Raw genomic sequence first — 20,596 nt, forward strand, 5'->3', positions numbered from 1 at the left:
CAATCACAATACTGGGTATTTACTGTAAAGATACAAATGTAGTGATCTGAAGGGACACGTGCACCCGAATGTTTATAGCAGCAATATCCACAATAGTCAAACTATGGAAAGAACCAAGATGTCCATCAACAGATGAATGGATAAAGAAGCAGTTGTACATATATACAATGGAATACTATGCAACCATCAAAAGAAATGAAATCTTGCCGTTTGCAATGACGTGGATGAAACTAGAGGGTATTATGCTTAGTGAAATAAGTCAATCAGGTAAAGACAATTATCATATGACCTCTCTGATATGAGGAATTTGAGAGGCGGGGTTGGGGGGTTTGGGGGGTAGGGAAGGAAAAAATGAAACAAGATGGGGTTGGGAGGGAGAAAAAACCATAAGAGACTCTTAGTCTCACAAAACAAACTGAGGATTGCTGGGTGAAGTGGGTAGGGAGAGGGTGGTTGGGTTATGGACACTGGGGAGAGTATGTGATATGATGAGTGCTGTGAAATGGAGAAGCTTGACATTTTACAGACCTGTACCCCTGGGGCGAATAATACATTATATGTGAATAAAAATAATTAATAATAAAAAAAATACTGGCTGTACCAGTGAAAGAACTCTCCTGCAGAATGGTAGCTGAAATTATCAGGTGAGTATAAGCTCACAGTTTTCAACCTTGGCTGACATCAGAATCATTGGAAGAGCTCTTGAAAATCCCAGTGCACTTACTGCCCCTCTCAGAACAATTACATCACAACCTTTGGAAGTGAGCCCTTGCCCTAAGTAATTCCTATATGGGCTCCTAATTTAAGGCAATGTCTCCTCTAATGTAGCCATGAAAGTCATGGCCACCACATCCAATGCTGGATCATTCAAGGCCATGAGATAAAGGTACTGGTGGTCTCAGGATAATACTATTGGATATTTCCATAATGTAGCCTTCTGTGATGATTCCATATGTATCAATTCACCTTTTGATTTTCATGCAGCTTGACCACAAGGGAAGAATTGATCATGCTGATTTGAGTATTTAAAGTTTCCATGATATTTATGTTTCTAATTATAAATGTGATAGAGACAAGTTTAATTGATAAATGAGGATTTTCATTTCCTCCTCATCCCCACTTCATTGAAGAGATCTTTGCTTTCAGTAGTCTTATTTCTAGGCTTTTTGTGTTATAAAATCTGAAGAATGCACAGATAAAAATGGTCTTAGAAAAAGGGTAAATTTACAGTGGACAAATCTGGTAAACATTACCTTAGCAGGTAATCAAGATAATAAGACACACTGATTACATGGGTTCTTAATTTGATGTAATAAAAATGATAAAATGATAAAAATGATACTTTATCCTCTTTAGCCTTTCCCACAAAAACCCATAACTCTATACTTACCACAAAAACATGAGACAAACCCCAGTGAGGGACATCCTACAAAATACATGAGCTAGTTAAAACTACCAAATCGTCAAAAACAAGGAAGTCTAAATCTCAGTCCATAGCCTAAAAGACATGATGACATAAAATGTGATGCAGTATCCTGGAATGAGATTCTGGAATAATACAGATTTTAAGTGTTAAGTGAAAACTGAAGAAATCTGAATAAAGTACAGTTTTTATTAATAATAATGGATCAATACTAATTCATTAGTTGTGACAGATACACTGTACCAAGAAATTAATAGGGGAAACTGAGTATGGAGTATAGATGAAATATCTATATTACCTTTAAAACTTTTCTGTAAATCTAAAATAATTCTAAAATAACAAATTTACTTAAACATAGTACTGAAATTAACTGAAATTGGATGCTGGACCTAAATGTAAAATATAAAACTATAAAACACCTAGAAGATAACATAGAAGAAAATCTATGTGACCTTAAAAATGGTGACAACTTTTAGATATAACACCAAAGTCAAATACATGAAAGAAACAATTGATAAACTAGACTTCATTAAAATTATAAACTTCTGCACTGTGAGAGATATGAGAATGAGAAAGCAAGCCACTGACTGGGGAAAAATATTTATGAAGGACATATCTGATAAAGAGCTATGATCCAAAATAGACAAAGACCTCTTAAAGTTAAATAACAAGAAAACAAACAATGCAAATAAAAAGGAAATGAGAAAAGACTTGTCTTAGTCCATCTGGGCTGCCATAACCAAATATTATACATTAGGTGGCTTATCACAACTAAAGTTTATTTCTCATAGTTCTGGAATTTGGGGGAAAGCACAAGATCAAGTTCCCCATGGGTCTGATGTCTGGTGAGAACTCACTTCCTAGTATCATTTTTCACTGTGTCCTCATAAGGTCAGGAGGCAGAAAAGAATCTTTTTTTCTATAAGTGTTCCTTTTGTAAAGGCACTAATTCCATTCATGAGGGTTCCAATAAGAAGATGTTTGGTATCATATATCATTAGAGAACTATAAATTAAAACAAGGAGCTACAACTACACACATAACAGAATGGCAAAAATTCAAAGCAGTGACAACACCAAACGCTAGTGAGGTTGTGGAGCAACTGGAATTCGTATTCATTGCTGGTGAGAGGCAAAATGGCACTGCCCACTTTGGAGGACAGTCTGGTGATTTCTTACAAAACGAAACATGCTTTTACTTTATGATTCACTGATTGAGCTCCTTGTTACTTACAAAAATGAATTGAAAACTTATGTACTCAAATGTTTATAGTAGCTTTACTCATGTTGCCAAAACTTGGAAGCAACCAGGATGTCCTTTAGCAGATGAATGGATAAATAAACTGTGGTACAATCAGACAACGGAAAATATCAGTCAGTACTAAAAAAGAAATGAGTAATAAAACCATGAAAAGATATAGAGGAAACTTAAATGGATATTACCTAGTATAAGAAGCCCATGTGAAAAGGCTACATACTGTGTGATTCCAACTATGTGGTACTTTGGAAAAGGCAAAACTATAGAACCGTAAAAAGATCCCTTTTCCAGGGGTTTGAGAGGAGAGAGATTTGAGTAGGTGGAGCATAGCGCATTTTTAGGGCAGCGAAACTACTCTGTATGATACTATAATGGTGTACACATGTCAGTAAACATTTCTCAAAACCTAAAGAATGTAAAACACCATGAATGAATCAAAAAGTACACTATGAACTTTGAATGACAATGATTGTCAGTGTAGCTTTGTTGTAATAAGCATACCACTCTGGGGTGAGGGTGTTAATAATGGGGAAGCTATGTATATATAGAGTTAGGGGGCATATGGGAACCATCTGTACTTTCCAATCAACTTTTCTTATAACCTTCAACTTCTCTAATACAGGAAGCCTATTTTTAAAAATTTATTCAGTATGGGAGTTTCTGCTGAGAAGATAAAAAAGATATAGGCTAAGACATTATAAAGGTCTGAAATTCCTAGTAAAATAGCTCTTGTTTCTAGGTTTAAATAATTAAGCTATAATCAAATCACTGAGAGCAATGCTTGTGTCAGTTTTTCCTATGCCTCTATTTCCCAGTGTCTGTCATTTTGACAGAGTACCAAGAACATGGTATCTGCCCAATAAGTATTAATAAAATGAATGAATAAATGAAATGCTTCCTGGTCCATGGAATTTTCCCTAATTACCCTTAAAGAGATTAAATCATTCCATTTATGTTTCTCAGGTACATTTCTTGTTCCTTTATTTTATTTCATGTTTGATTACATATTTGCATGCAGTTGTCCCATATTACCCTCCACACATCTACATACATATGTATGGGTGGTTCACTCGGCCAAGTGTCTGCCTTCAGCTCAGGTCATGATTCTAGGGTTTAGGGATCGAGAGTCTACATCTGGCTCCCTGCTCAGTGGGAAGCCTGCTTCTCCCCCTGCGTGCTTCTCCCCCTGCTTGTGCTTTCTCTCCCACTGAGAAACAAATAAAATCTTAAAAAATATATATATTTACTTAAGACAGAGAAAGAGAGTCCCTGTGTGCGAGTTGCGAGTAGGGGGAGCAGAGGGAGAGAGAGAGAGAGCCTCCAACAGACTCCCCACTGATCATGGAGCCCGACATGGGGCTCAATCCCAGGACCCAGGTCATGTGATCATGACCTGAGCCAAAGGCAGATGTTTAACTGACAGAGCCACCCAGGTGCCCCTGGAGACTGGGTTCTACTTAGGTCTCTGAGTTTAGTTAATTATATGGCCAGTGGTAATTCTTTTCATTGTCACGACCTGAGGTATTTCTTCTTGAACAAATAAACAAAGAAATGAACTAGATAATATGTAAGGACATTCTAGCTTCAATATTCTTCATCATTTAAAGCTCTTTAAATAATCAAACTGGATCCCTAAATTACAGGCCTGTTTTCTGCTCATACATGTTTCTGGCCACAAGATGGCGGACTTTGTGTTGTTTTCTTCATTCTCTAACAGCAAAAAGAAATGACCTTCTTCAGGTTTTTTAAAGTTTAAAACACCCAATTCCTTAAAAAGTCCGATAAATGTAACAGGGATTTTACATTCTAACTTTTCAAAGTGTCTTAAATACTTTGGATTTTCACAATAAAGATTTCCTCTTTTGTTAGGAATACTGATTTCAACTGTATTTCTATACAAATGCAAATATACCGTGATAAGATCAAAGCACCTTTAAGTATTTTCATTTGTTTTTCTTTTTCCTTACATAGTCAAAGACAGTGTTGTTGGAATTCAAAACTGATAAAAACTTTTATGTGTGACTGGATAGAATTTTCAAAATACACTGTCACTGATATTTTTAGCCCTTGTCCTTGACACTGCCCAAGAATCACAACTTCTGTTGATGCTACTGAGCTTCAGGATTTTCTTTGAGGCAGAAGTATCAGGTTAAGATACATCTACTTCTCCCCCAAATTGGGAATTAGAAACAACAAGATTTGCACTTCAGAAATTTGATGTAATTTTCCTTAATACACATGATCTATCTGCTGTAAGGAGATTCATGACCCTCCCAACTTACCCTGGTCAGAAGCTCATTCATTTCCGACACGAGCATGTTCAGATTGCCTTCTGCCAATTGAATGAGCCTCTCTGGGGCCCGCTGAGGTGAGAGCAGGTGCTGAAAAAGATTTCATCCCATATACATTTTAGTAAATGGTTTTGCAGTGATCATAGGGTTGCACATTTAACACAACAGTTTTCCTTTATATATAAAGTATTTCTTCTTCTTATCTTCCAAGAAAAGATAAGGAAACTGGTTCAACTAGAAAAGATACATAGATATATGTATCTATATCTATATATCTCCAGTGCTATGCAGAATATCTTGGCAAGCAATGCAAGTTGCAGTCATTTACTGAGAAATTAGTATGTGCCAGGGTCCCCCCCAACACACACACACTTAATTCTTAAAACAGTTCTATGAGGTAAATATTATTTTGTTTTGTGTCTGAGGAGACTGTGGTTCAAAGAAAGTTAAAACCTGCACAAGATCACATGGCCAGTAAGGGGTAGAGTCAAGATGAACTCTGCCCAATTGTTCAAGGCTCCCATTTCAATGAACAGAGATACAGTTTACAGAAAAGAAAGAGAGGAGGGGGCTTGGCCAGGCACTCACAGAGGGGCCATTTTCCTTGTTGAACATAGTCAATGTCACAGAACAGTAACATTAAACAAGGTCACCCTGTGACAGGGATCTATGAAAGAAAATAAGATCACACCACAATCTTCTCTAAGCACAGACAAAGCCATGGTCTCAAAGATACCAAAGATCCATTTGCTGTTGAATCTGAGTGACCACTGTCCCTTTGGTCATTATAGCTTAGCTAACCTGTAAGATTCACTAGAATCATCCATTACCCCCACTTCCTAATAGCACCCAATCCAGCCCAAACCCCTGCTTCTTTACAGCTACCCCAGAACACCTAGCACAAACCCAAATACTCAGAGTCTTTTCTATGACCTTTGGAGATATGCCCACATGCCCCATGGTGGGCAGTGTCTGCCTTGTTGCAATGAGCTCAGAACCTCAACTCTTTTCTCAGTGATCTCAGGCTGGAACCAGATAGCACCGACACAGAGAAAGGAAACAAACAAGGAGGTAAAATAACTTGCTTACTATTTTTAAAATATTAAGATAGGATCCCAAGTACCCAGGTATTAAGTAAATTGTAAAAGAAGGACACAAACCCAGATTCAAGGAAGACTGGAACGGAAGGAAAATCAAGGTGGTTTTGACCAACACTCAGCCAGCGCTCAGGAGGTAGAAGACTGTATCTCTTGGCTCAGGTGGTGGTCACAGATGAAAAGCTCTTCCATTAGGGCCTTTCACTACTTCATCCGGTGCTTAGGTAGTATTTTCAAAATTGTTTATGTCCTACTGAAGTATTTTCTCTTCTAGTTCAATTTCCTTTCTTTGTAATCCCCCCATGTATAGCAGTTCCCCCTCATCCCTGGAGGGTCATGTTCCAGGACCCCCAGTAGATGCCTGAAACTGATCCTATTGAACCCTGATATACTGTTTTTTTCTTATACATATGAGCCTAGGATAAAGTTTAATTCATAAATTAGACCCATAAGAGATTAACAATGATAAAATAGAGCAATTATAAAGATATTCTATAATAAAAATCATGTGACTATACTTTCTCCCTCTCTCAAAATATTCTACTGGACTATAGGCACCCCTCTTTTGATGATGTGAGATGATGAAATGCTTACATAGTGAGGCACTGTGGCATACATGAGGCTACGACTGACCTGATGGTAAGTCAGAAGGAGGATCATCTGCTTGTGAGCCATTGCTGACCATGAGTAAATGAAAGAATGAATAAGGGGGGACTAAGAAAAACATCCAGTCAGTATCTTCCTTATTAAAACTCCTGTTACTACAAGGTAAACTCAAGATTCCTCTGTGTTCTAGTGAATCTTATGGAGAAGGAGGGAAGAACACAGGTTAGCTAAGCTATAATGACCAAAGGGACAGTGGTCACTCAGATTCAACAGCAAATGGATCTTTGGTATCTTTGAGACCATGGCTTTGTCTGTGCTTAGAGAAGATTGTGGCTTTCAAGGTTGTCCTTCACATCACCCTACCCCACTCAAGTTTCTAGCCTTATTTTTTACTAGCCTGCCTGCCTTCTCATGTCTGATAGACAAGTCCTGTGAATTCACAGTTCTGTTTTGGCTCACACACTCTCTTAGACTCCATGGCAAGAGTACAAGCCCAGGGCCGGGGAAGCTGGGCTGGGCCTTTCCAGGCAAGTTACTTTCTCTCTCTCTGAGCTTGACAAAGGTAGTTTCATTCTCCCGGCCCTAGAGTCATAGTACCTTTCCCTACTCAAATCCTGGCTCTGCATTGAATAGCTGTGTGATCCTGGGTTCCATATGTAACTTTTCTATATTTCAGTTTCCCTACCTGAAAAAAACATGGATGATACAGTACTTCTTTCCTACCTCTTGGAGTTTCTATAAGATTTATGTATGATAATTCATGTGAGGCTTTAGTCAGTTAATTGCTTTGAACAGAGATACTAATCAATGAGTGTTAGTTATTTTTGCTGTCATCATTATTGGCTTCCTCTTCTGGAAAATAGGACTAATAATACTTGCCTTGAAGGCCATGGTTCAGATTATAGAATATACTCCCTAGAAGAGTGTCTTCCAGTGTCTAGTGAATAAACCGTCCTTGCCAACATTTCTCTGCCTATTAAATTGTGTCTATCCTTCAAGTTCCAACACGAATTACACTCTCATTCATAATGCATCCCGTGGTAACTGAATATTACCTGTTTCTCCAATCTTTGTACAATACAGTAAGTCAAAAATGTGTAAAACACATGATGATTCTCCTGATTCTTTTTTTAAAAAGATTTTTAAAAGATTTTTAAAGATTTTATTTATTTATTTGACAGAGAGAGATCACAAGTAGATGGAGAGGCAGGCAGAGAGAGAGAGAGGGGAAAAAAGTAGGCTCCCCACTGAGCAGAGAGCCCGATGCGGGACTCGATCCCAGGACCCTGAGATCATGACCTGAGCCAAAGGCAGTGGCCCAACCCACTGAGCCACCCAGGCGCCCCGATTCTCCTGATTCTTAAATTATTGCTATAACCACATAGACTGAGGGTAGTGACCACAGCATAGGAGCTGTAAAACTCCCAGGGAATCAAGTGCAATACCGAAATTCTCCAGGACTTCTCAAAACTACGTGATCACTGACCGATGGTGTATTTGGAGTTACTTTCCATCTTTTTTCATCAAATGAAATCTCAATTTCCTTAACATTTCCTCCACTCCCACCCGCTACCAAAAGTTTTAACAATGTTTTAGAACAGTGTTTTTCAAATTAGTTCTCAGTGAAGTGTTTTCAAAGGTCTCCTAGCTCTCTAGTACAAAATTTTAATCTTGAGTTTTCATTTTGACAGGAAGCTTAAATGTTAATGTAAGCGTTTCTGGAATTCAGGCTGGGCCCCTGAGAGATGGATCTGGTCACCTGATCTCAAAACCCGCCTCTGCACGCATGTCTGTTGTGTGGTGGATTGAACATGTAAATCATGTGGCCTTCTCAAGTGATGCCAAGGACCCCTTGCGAGGGGCTCTGTAGTTCATACCGTGAAACGGTAGGGGTTACATGTAACATACACACTGATGAAAGAACCTGTGTGGAAGTAGTTAGGGGCATATTCCTGTTGCAAGCAGCAATTTGCTCTCAACAAAAATCATCTGTTATTTTATATTAATGTTTTTAATTTTAATTTTATTGGTGTTTTAGGCTTTTGTGAGGATTAATGTGTTTTGATTTTATAGAGCTATAAGTATAGGGAACTATACCTGATTTTATGTTGGTACATATTTAAATAACATAATAAAGCTGATTTAGGCCAAGCACTGAGGGCACATAAGCCTCTTTCCCTTAATAGCAATCTGTTATAGTATAATACTCAAATTTCAAAAACACTGGTTTAGAAAGTCTCTGAATTTCCTCCTGGCTGCTTGCTTTGATTTGGGGCAATGGGAAGAACATTTGCAATTCTGGCCACTGCCCCTTGGGAAGCTTCTGTCATCTTTTCCCGGGCTCTTGACGTTACTGCTCCAACCTACCTTTAGTTCTTGAGTCATATTTTCAAGACCATACAGCATTTTGTATGGGGCAGGTAGTGGGCCAGTGAGGTTGATACTCATAGCCATCTGCTCCAGGCGAGCCAAGTCACCAAGAAGAAGGCCCGTGCATTCATCTCCACAAACTGTGAAAGGGAAACAACAAGGAATATTTATTTCCATTAAGCATCCCTAGCAGATATTCAAAGATCTCAGCTATGAAATATTTTATGGCCCACGTATAATTCCGTGAGAGATGACACTACCCATCTTAGATAATTAATACTTTCAAATAGATGACAGTTGAAAAAAGAGGAAACGACCAACAGACGAGAAGACATGCCTTTGACCAGAAGCTGAGATAGGGACAGGGACATAAGCTGAGGAACCAAAGAGGAGAAGCAGATGGATTTTGAGGGGGACAAGCATATTGCAGAAGTACGAGAGGTAAGACACGGGACAGAACATTAGAAATGCTTCAGCAATTCCCACATAAGCAATCTAGAGGACATCTGTAACTAGAGAATAAAACATGCTCTTGTGTCTAAAACTGTATTCAAATATACTGTGCTCCCCTGGAGTGCCCTGGAGAGCATTTATAGCAACTGGGTCTTCAAGTGTTTCACGTACCATGGATGCCGCCTATCCCAAATTTGTACAACTTTTCCACTTGACATCTACTGAAAAGAATTATTTTATAAAAAAAAAAAAGTCAAAAGAAAGAACTTTTCTTTTTATAATTTGTGTTTTTTGGCTCATGTTATGTATGGATTTATTTACTTACTGACTTACTTGCCAACTTTTCCTCTTTAGCCTTTCAACACGTTATTGCCCATCATTACACGCACTCCCACAAATTCCTGCTTTGCTAATTAACCTCATTCAGTCTTGTGGATAAATAATTGCTAAGGGCCAGGAAAATGTTATTCCTTAAGTAGCCAGAAGTGCTAATGCTCTATGTATAATCTTCTCGATAATTAGGAAAAGCGAGTATTCAAGCTTGGTGTGGTGGAAGGGGACTGTTGGTAGAGTTAGTAGAGAGAAAAAAAAATTGATAGTTTTTTTCACTATTAGATCAATTTCATAAACAATAGAATTTCTAAAATAAAAGTACACGAATTCTTCTGGATTTTAAATATGTACATATTCAGTTGGAAGTTTTTAGTTCTTTTTTTTTTTCCCTAACTCTTTGCAACAGAGCAATGAGGTGTAGCTTCTCCATGCCAAGGAGCACAAGCTACCATATTTATGATATGTATTCATGTAGACAGTTTTAATTTCTGGCATATATTCAGCAGAAGGAGGTATCAAAACTATGCACATGAGAAGAGAGGTAAATGCATAACATGGCAAATACCAAGACTTGGAGTAGCTTTGGACCATGCCCCAAATTGGCAAGAATTCAATTAGTCCTCTCAATAGCATTCCCCTGAGCTGCCTAATGGTGAGGAAGCCATTAACTAAAGCTTGCAAACAAAGAGAAGTAGTACAGTGGGTGATTTTTTGATAGGACAGCAGTTAGAAGTGAGTTACAAGATCCCTACGCAGGGGTTCAACTGCCCCAGCAGGGCTTTCAGTAAATCAGCCCTGCACAGGTGCTACCTGCATCTGTAGAGTGTCACCTGCAGGAGCTTCGCCAGCTGAGTGAACAAAGAGGCTTTGGAGGCAGGAGCCCAAATGTGGAACTAGAGCTGTATTCTCTTCCTCTTCTGCTAACGGGAATGAAAGGGAATTTGCTCTGCATGGAAACTCAGTAAAGACAACAGAGCATTGTGCCTTCCTGCTCCCAGTTCAATATGAGTGCTTGAGAAGATTTAACACACCTGTCTACGTGAAACAATTACAGGGAACACAACGTGCAACACAATTAGGTGTTGAACTGAGTCTGTCTAAACATCAAGACACCATCTGGTTCTCAACGTTAGTGGGTCTCGTAATCATCTGGAGAATTTTCTTAAATTACAGGAGATAGCTATACCCCCAGTGTTTCTGATTTAAGGGGCAACTGAGTTGGCTGGCTTCTGATTCTCTGAGAATGTGCTTTTTTATCTCAGGTGAACACTAATACTTCTGTCTGTATGACACAGTTCGGGGGTACTGAGATTGGCAGCGTTTCCATCACCTGGGAGTTTCTTAGATGTGCACAATCTTGGGCCCACTCCAGAGCTTGTGGCTCAGAATCTGCATTTTACAAAGATTCTCATGTGACCTACACATGTTAATGTTTGAGAAGCACTGCTGCAGGTTGGTTGGTCTCAGTTCTGTCTGTACATTAATATCCTGTGGGGATTTATAAAATACAGATAACCACCAGGTACTTCCCACCCCCACCTTCAGAGCATCTGATTTATTGGGTCTGGGGTAAGGCCAAGGCATCAGGATTTTTAAAAGATTACAGATGGTTCTATCATACAGCTAGGGTTTTGAACCACCATTGCAGATGATAAGCTTTAGGGATGCTCAATCCTAAAGATGAAAGGTGTCATTTTGCTCATTGTCTCTACTGCCTTGGACACTTCTCCCTGCACCTTCCCCTATGTGGCTCCTGGATGTTCAGATCAAGGGCTCAAGTGTCACTTCCTCATAGAGGAAGGCCACGATGACTCAGAAATGACTGTCTCCACCAGTCACTACTGCATTCCCTTGGTCTTGTTATCTTAACACTCATGTGTGTTGAGCTATCGTATTACTGTATTTATATACTGCTTCTTCCACACCAGAGAAGAGACCTTAAACACCTTTGGTCACAGTGTTTAGGATAGTGTCTCGCACAGAGTAAGCATAATAAAAAAATACGTGCCTACTGCTATCTTTGTGAAAGAAGAACAAAAACTATTTTGGAGTAGAACAGAGTACTAGAAGGAGAGAAAAAAGAGAGGTAGCAAGGGAAAGGGAGGGACTGAGAGAAGAATGGTCAAACAGGAAGTGTCTAAATGGGAGGAAGTGATCATGAGAAAGGAACTGGAGAACAACACTGATAGGTGAGGAACAGGAAAACAGAATAAAAACAATGGTAAGAGAAAATAGTCATGTGACTGGAGAGGCGGAGTCTGACTAATATCAAGATACGGCTGTTATGATACCTGTAAAAAGTAATTCAGGTTCTTAATTTGTTTGTTTTGAGGTAATTTAGTTTTGAACCAGGAAAGAGTTATTGGAATGGAGGAAGGGAGGGGAAGAAAAAAGTTACAAAATGTTATCATCAAGAGAGAAGCACAGATGGGTTACTGACCAGATAAAGGCAATGGTCAGTTCTGGGGAGGATTAAAACAACACCCCTTCCTTCCTGTTCTCTCATTAAGAGGTAGAGTCTGTTTCCCATCCCTTAAATCTGGATTGGATTTTGACACACTTTGACCCAAGGAGTGTCTCAGAGGAGTACTGTATGACTCTTGAGCCTCAGCTTCAAGGGGTTCAACATTTTCTGCTTTCACATTCTTGGAACCCTGCTGCCTTATGAATAATCCCAGATGAGTCTTCTTGAGGAAGAGAGGCAGCTGCGAGCAAGAGAAAGGAGACCTGACCATTCCAGCTGAGGCCCCATCATGTGAGTGGGGCTATCTGAGACTCCCCAGGCATGGTAACAAAAGAACTATCCATTGGAGTCCAGCCCAAACTGTCAACCTACAGAAACGAGGATATATCCAGTTGTTGTTTTAAGCTATTGAATTTTGGAGTGGCAGCAATACATAACTAATGCACTTTCCCAAATTTTGCAAATATGATTTAGAGTTCAAATTCAGATCATTCAGATCAAAATGACAGGTAGCAATTCACGGCCTAAGAGCAAGTATTAGTAACTCTTCTTAATTTTATTAAAAGTTAGGAAGGATACAAAGGTTCCTCCCCACTGAGGGCAAGTTTATCATTGTTATAAAGTTCCATTCAACTTCTAGTGAAGATGGATTTTGGGCAGATGTTCCCAGGATATAAGCAAAAAATATGCTGTTTTTACTCTCAAGATCTTGAGAGGTATTTCATAATAGGATGTCTCACCATGGTTTTTAGGGCAGTGTGTTCTTCAGGAATCCTTTGCTAGCCCTTTCTCTAAGGTATTTATAATTTATAACCTACCTATTTCCAAAAAGAAATTGAATCAGGTCACTGATAATAGTGTAGCTAGAGGTTCCTCACTGGTGGCTCCAGAAATTTCCAGGGAAATGTTTTCTAAGTTTTTACTTCATATAAGAATAAATCAAGCACTGGAATGCAGAACTAGATCTGATTTACTGTAATACACTACAGAGTAAATTGGTGAGCTAGAATGCCAAGAAGCATGATGAATACTGACTTTTCTCTTGTTCATTCTATCCCCTGCCCATCTGTTTTGGTTCCTCATCTTCAGTTGTTGAAATAAAAAAGTATTTAATTGCTCTTTCAAGGACTCATACATCCCATTTTATGTCTCTGTGTCCAAAGGTCTATTATTGTCCCATGTCTCATGGTCTCTGTATTTGCTTTTTGATGAACAAAGTAGAAGCACATTTCCCTAAGTGAAAGGTAAGTTTTATAGTATGCTCCAAGTAATACACTAACATCTGTCCAAGTGGGTCAGAAAGACTTATGGATATGACAGCCATGAGGATTTTTCCAAAGCTTCTGTGTAAGTTTAGTTCATGCAGTTAGACAATAAACACATGGGGAAATGTGCCTTTTATATAATGGCTTGCTATTTTATTCTGACACAAAATATTTTACTTATACCACAGGCTACTTTTATTTGTCCTCAAAAAGTCTGGACTTGGGGCATGTGGGTGGATCAGTGGGTTAAAGCCCCTGCCTTCAGCTCAGGTCATGATCTCAGGGTCCTGGGATCGAGCCCCACATCGGGCTCTCTGCTCAGCAGGGAGCCTGCTTCCTCCTCTCTCTCTGCCTGCCTCTCTGCCTACTTGTGATCTCTGTCTGTAAAATAAATAAAATCTTAAAAACAAAAAAAAGTCGGGACTGTCTGGCAAAAACGCAGATGCAAATTAAAACCACATTTAATTTACTATGAGAGGGAAGATTTGAAGAGTGTACAGAGACATAGAATATTCACATTATGTAAACAGTTATTCTTTGATAAGGGTGCGGTAACTGCTCAGTGAAAATTAATACCTATCTTATAACCAGGACCCCCAAAGAACCTCGTCCAACCATTCTATTCAGCAAGAGATAAGGTTATAAAGTGAGATCCTGGCTAATCGGCATGGGAACAAAAGCAAATATTTCAAGACTATGATTATATTTTACATGACTAAATGTTTCTGAGGCTTTGCCTATAAAAGTGTCAGGATAAATTTGTGTCTAATATTAACAAATGCAGTACTAAATTCAGATTGTTATAGCTAGGCACATGTAAAGGACAAATCATGCAGCTGATATTACAGATCTTTCTGTTAGCAATTAGTACAAAATACTGCATTTCTACCAGAGTCCCTCATGCATAATAACTACTGGCTTACTGTCACAAAAAAAGTCACACACTACGCCCACACCAAAGAAGCTGATGCTGAAATGAGTGCATTGAGTGTTTTTGAAAAGGCCAAACCCATTAACCAATTTTAGGTAAAGATACATAAATTGTCTGCTCTAATAAAATAGGGATAAATGAGTAAATATTCATTTCTAACAAAAGACAAAATTTGTGTACTTATATTCATGTTTATTTTAACTCTTTTATATGAAGGCCATTCATAATTCTTAGGATATGGATTTTATATTTCTCTCCTTTCTTTATCCCATTCAAGAAGAAACTTTTAGATTGGGATATATTTAGGGCTTATTATTGTGTAGAAATATCTTCTAAAATAAAAATTTGGTTTGAAACTGATTAAGAAGGCTTTTTTTTGCCTATTTTTTCTGAGTAAAGGGAAAGGTATTCTGTACGCTTTAGATGAAGCTGATGAACCTGTTCATGTATCAAGTTGTTTATATATTATATATAATTTGTATATTTAATATATCATGTAATATGTAAGTATAATTATATAGAATACATAATATAAACATTTATAATAAATATACTTATATATTTATATATGTTACATAATATAAATTTTTTATTTTAACTTAATTTTAAAATATTTTGTATAAATTTTATTTAATATATATGTTAAATGCTGTACATAAGTGTGTGTTTTTTATACCTGTATGTATATATAGATATGTATAAAACACAAGTTCAATATGTTTAAGTATGGCATAACTGTTCAAAAAAAGGGTAGCTTTTTCGTAAGCACTATAATATAATAATGCTGGAATAGTAACTTTTATCTATATAATATTCATTACATAGCAGGCAATATGTCCTTTCTTGCCTCCATTATATTATCTACTGAACAGTAGATAATTTAAAAGATGAGTAAAATAGTCAAAATAATTGTATATATGAGTCTATAAATACTGCCATGTGAAAACTTAGGAGAAAATATAAAGTGGTCCTAAAAGGGGTTATCAGTGAGTTGAAGAGCCTAGAATGAGACAGAATTACAGAAAACCATGTCAGCCTATCAAATATTTCATCAGAAACAGATGAACTGTACAAAATATGTTTTTGGTAAAAAGTGGTCAAATACTAACCACGATGCTAATAATGCCTAGAATTTACTGAGCATCTATTTGTTTAGGTACTTCACATACATGTATATAGTATTTTTTTTCCATTTTACAGATGATGAATGAAGTTTAGAAGAGTTGACTAAATGACATCACACAACGTGTATGTGGCCAGCCAAGGATTTGAACCTTCTGGAGACACATCATGACAGCATGCTTCCTGGCATCAGAGATGGCCTGCTTCAAGGATACCACAGAAAAGGCAATTACACTATCTTACTTAGACTTCCTTTGACTTGAAGATATTATGATTCTATTGCTCTTTAGGTCAATGAATCTTGGATCTCACAGAGTAAAAACTGTAATCAAATGGAGTTTACTCTTGGGCTCAAAGATGGCAGAGGAGTAGGAGACCTATATTTCATGTGGCCCTAGAATTCAGCTAGTTATCAAACCATTATGAACATTTCCAAACTCAACAAGAGATCAAAGAAAAGAATAGCAGTAACTCTATGAACAGAAAAATGAACACTTCCTAGAAGGTAGGACAGATGGAGAAATGATCTGAGGCAATATACAGGAAGATAGACTGTTGGGGAGGGAGTCTCCATCAGCTGCCTATAGACAAGGGATAGAGTAGGGGAGCACAAAGTTGGAACTTCTGATGTCTGGTCTGGTGGAGGGACATTGCTCCAATGGTGAAGTGAGGGGTGGGACATGGTGGTCTCAGGACATTCAGGGTCACAAAAAGAATGATGGTGCCTTGAATGTGGGAAAACTCCCAGGTATCAGAGTGGGAAAGTCAGCTGCAAAGACTGAGCCAAAGAGTGGGCTCTCAGCTCAGGGTTGCCATAACTGTGACCCATTGTACAGTCAGGCCCCTGCTCTTGGAGCAGGGACTCAACAAGTGGCAGATCTGGAAGAGTCCCCTTTCTCCCCCGGGAGGAGCAGCACCGGAGCACACTGCAGGAATCTGCTGGGTTTAGAGACTCCAAATGAGGTCGTGGGCCAGAGACAGAAATGCTCAGTCACAGGCCAAGTGAGCATGAAGTGTGGCTGGAGACCAGGGAGAAGGGACTGATTGACTGCTTTTCTCTGGTGGAACATTGAAGATGGGGCCCTGAATTCTCAGCTCCTCTGGAGCCATAGATCGGAAGCTGCCATTTCCATTCTTGTTCTCGAAAGCTATACAGAAAGCTTTCAGCAAACAAAAGCTACCAAGGAGCAACTCCTAGCAGATTACTTAGCCTGGTCCCTGGCCAAGGGCAGTGCAATTCTACCTGAGGCAAAGACATTGGAGAATCAGTGTAATAAGGCCCCTCCAACAGAAGGTCAGCAGGAACATCCAGCCAAGACCAAATTTACCTATCAATGAGAAGAGCAAAACTCCAGTACTAGGGAGGTACAACACATAGAACTCATGGCTTTTTCTCGATGATTCTTTAGTCTTTCAAAATTGATTTTTTAAAAATTTTCTTTATTTATTTCTCTAGTTCTTTATTTTTTAGATTTTTTTCTTTCCTCTCTCAACCAACTTCTTATCAATTCTTTTTAAAAATCATTTTTAATTTTCATTTTTATATTTCATTTAATGATTATAAAATCATTTTAATTTTCATTTTTGTATTCTATCCCTTCATTGTATTTAACCTTACTTTGTGTGTGTGTGTGTGTGTGTGTGTATATATATATATGAATATGTATATGTATGTATATATATATATGAATATGTATATGTATGTGTGTGTATATATATATATATATATATATATATATATATATATATATGAAACTAGGACCTGGTTCTTTGAAAGAATTAATAAGATTGATAACACCAACAATAAGACAAAGAAAGAGAAATTAAGGAATCTATCTCATTTATAAATGCACCCAACACCATAAAATATCTAAGAACAAATCTTACCAAAAAGGCAAAGAATATGAACTCAAAAAAACTATAGAATATTCATGTAAGAAATTGAGGAAGACACAAAGTAACAGAAAAATGTTCCATGCTTATGGATTGGAAGAACAAATATTGTGAAAATGTCGTGCTACCTAGACCAATCTACACATTTAAATAAAATCTCTAGCAAAATACCATCAACTTTTTTTCACAGAAATGGAATAATCCTAAAATTTGTATGGAGCCACAAGAGAGCCCAAATAGCTAGAGGAATGTTGAAAAAGAAAACCAAAGCTGGTGGCATCACAATTCCAGACCTCAAGGTTTATTACAACGCTGCAACCATCAAGACAGAATGGTACTGGCACAAAAATAGACACGTAGATCAATGGAACAAAATAGAGAGCCCAGAAAAGGGCCCTCAAATCTATGGTCAACTAATCTTCAACAAAGTAGGAAAGAATGTCCAAAAGAAAAAAGACAGTCTCTTCAACAAATGGTGTTGGGACCATTAGACAGCCACATGCAGAAGAGTGAAACTGGACAATTTCCTTATGCCACACAAAGAAACAGACTCAAAATGGATGAAACACCTAAACATGAGACAGGAATCCATCAAAATCTTTGAGGAGAAAACAGGTAGCAACCTCTTTGACTTCAGCTGCAGCAACTTCTTCCTAGATACATTACCAAAGGCAAGGGAAGCAAGGGCAAATATTAACTATCGGGACTTCACCAAGATAAAAGCTTTGCAAAGCCAAGGAAAGACAACATACAGAATGGGAAAAGATATTTGGAAATGACATATCAGATGAAGGTCTAGTATCCAAAATCTATTAAGAACTCATCAAACTCAATATTCAAAGAACAAATAATCCAGTCAAGAAATGGGCAGAAGACATGAACAGACATCTCTGCAAAGAAGACATCCAAATGGCCAACAGACACATGAAAAAGTACTCAACATCACTGGGGGTCAGAGAAATACAAATCAAAACCACAATGACATACCACCTCATACCTCACACCAGTCAGAATGGTTAAAATGAACAAGTCAGGATATGACAGGTGTTGGCAAGTATGCAGAGAAAGGGGAACTCTTTTACACTATTGGTGGGAATGCAAGTTGGTGCATCCACTCTGAAAACAGTATAAAGAGTTCTCAAAAAGTTGAAAATAGAGCTACCCTATGAACTGCAATTGTACTATTGGGTTTTTACCACAAAGATACAAATGTAGTGATCCAAAGGGGCATGTGCACCTCAATATACATAGAAGCAATGCCCACAATTGCCAAACTATGGAAAGAGCCTAGATGTACAACAACAGATAAACAGATAAAGAAAATGCAATCAAATATGATGCAGGCACCAAAAAAATGAAATCTTGCCATTTGCAATGTCACGGATGGAACTAGAGGGTATTATGCTAAACAAAATAAGTCAGTCAGAGAAAGACAATTATCATATAATCTCACTGATATGCGGAATTTGAGAAACAAGGCAAAGGATCATGGGGAAAGAGATGAAGAAATGAAACGGGATAAAACCAGAGAGGGAGACAAACCATAAACAAACCATAAACCTTAATCTCAGGAAACAAACTGAAGGTTGCTGGAGTGGAGGGGAATAGGAGGGATGGAGTGGCTGCGTGATGGACATGGGGGAGGGTATATGCTATGATGAGCACTGTGAATTGTGTAAGAATGATGGATCACAGACATGTACCCCTGAAACAAATAATGCATTACATGTTAATAAAAATATATATATAACAAATGGAGTTTACTCTTAAAATAGAGCATGACAGAAAACAAAACAGCTCAACTCTTTCTTTCATTATGAGAATGGCTTTCTCAACATGATAATCAAATCACTGGGACTGAGTGCCAATAACTAGGAAATTACCTAGAATCAGAATGATGGTTGCTGTTATACAATTTTATAATCCTGGACCTATGCTAAGAAGGTTGACAAAAAGCTCAAAGCATCTTTTACTAACAAAACAGATGCAGATAAAGTGCAAACAGGGTGAATAGAAGTTGCTTTTATAGATTCTGGACATCCAGATTTGGTTAACATACCACAGCTTGGAGTTGCAAAAAAATAGAGTAGATTAACTGGCCTTTGGATAGGGAGTAGCATTTGGGGATTATATAGGGGCAGAAAGAGAGTGGCATTTAAGAGGTAAGGATGAAGGGTGATTCCATGTCCCTGAAGCAAAGCCACAGCTCATTAAATAGCACCTGGAGGTCCACTGTTGCTTTATCGTCATCTTCTATTATGGAAAGTCTCATTTTCTTTACTGTGATCAGCCCCATTGCACTATTTTGTTCCTGCTCTCATTTATAGGGAGCAATAATTGCCATTAGCATTCATCTTTGATTTATAAGAATACAACAGTGTTCTAGTGATAATATACAAGGGTCACTGCATTATTGTGATAAGATACTTGCTGGCTAAAAATAAATTAACTAATTAATTTAAAAAATTAAAAAATTTTAAAAATTAAAAAAAAAAGACACTTGCTGGCAACTAGATACTAAAAACAATAATATTGGCCATCTCTGCAGATCAGTGTCAAGGTAGGATAAAACTTCAGATATCAACTTTCACCAAGTGGCTGAAAAGTGCATATTTTACAAATTAGATTGCACTATCACATTTAGCTAGATTGCAGGTAAAAAACACACTTCATAACTGATTTTGCAACACTGGCAAGCAAAACCTTACCACAAATGTTATATTATAGATAAAGGTGACTATAAGCAATTAAGCTCTTATATTCTTATTATCTCATAGGCAATGAATAAAAATAGGAAGTATCAATTTGATATTTACAAAATGCTATTTCAGGTACTCTTCATGGAATAACATTTTGCCAACAGCCCCTAATTTTAATTTCTGTTCTCTGTAAGAGTAATATATTTTACTATGCCACTCATAATCTATTTTAAACATTACATGAGTTGTTTTGTACTAACTACTGATCTGTAGAAAATAGGACATGAACAAATCCAAGTTTTGTGATTCACCATACAGAAATTTACTGTTAAATAAATAACGTCTTTCTTGCTCATTCTCAAATTTCAGAAAGGCAGGTGATTGTTCTCATT

At 37.7% G+C, this 20,596-nt stretch overlaps 1 protein-coding gene across 6 annotated transcripts in view; it reads right to left on the bottom strand.

Annotated features, from left to right (window-relative positions):
• The window catches only part of LAMA2 (laminin subunit alpha 2), a 641,423-nt gene that overhangs the window by 153,975 nt on the left and 466,852 nt on the right, over positions 1-20,596 (bottom strand). For all 6 annotated transcript variants that reach the window (XM_082731189.1, XM_082731188.1, XM_082731187.1 and 3 more), the window contains 2 exons: positions 9,042-9,184; positions 4,963-5,061 (listed from right to left, as the gene is read on the bottom strand). In XM_082731189.1, the coding sequence (XP_082587315.1) occupies positions 4,963-5,061; positions 9,042-9,184 (242 nt within the window). The remainder of the gene's footprint in view (positions 1-4,962; positions 5,062-9,041; positions 9,185-20,596) is intronic.

The sequence above is a fragment of the Mustela nivalis genome (genome assembly GCF_964662115.1).
Source record: "Mustela nivalis genome assembly, chromosome: 5".
NCBI lineage: Eukaryota > Metazoa > Chordata > Mammalia > Carnivora > Mustelidae > Mustela > Mustela nivalis.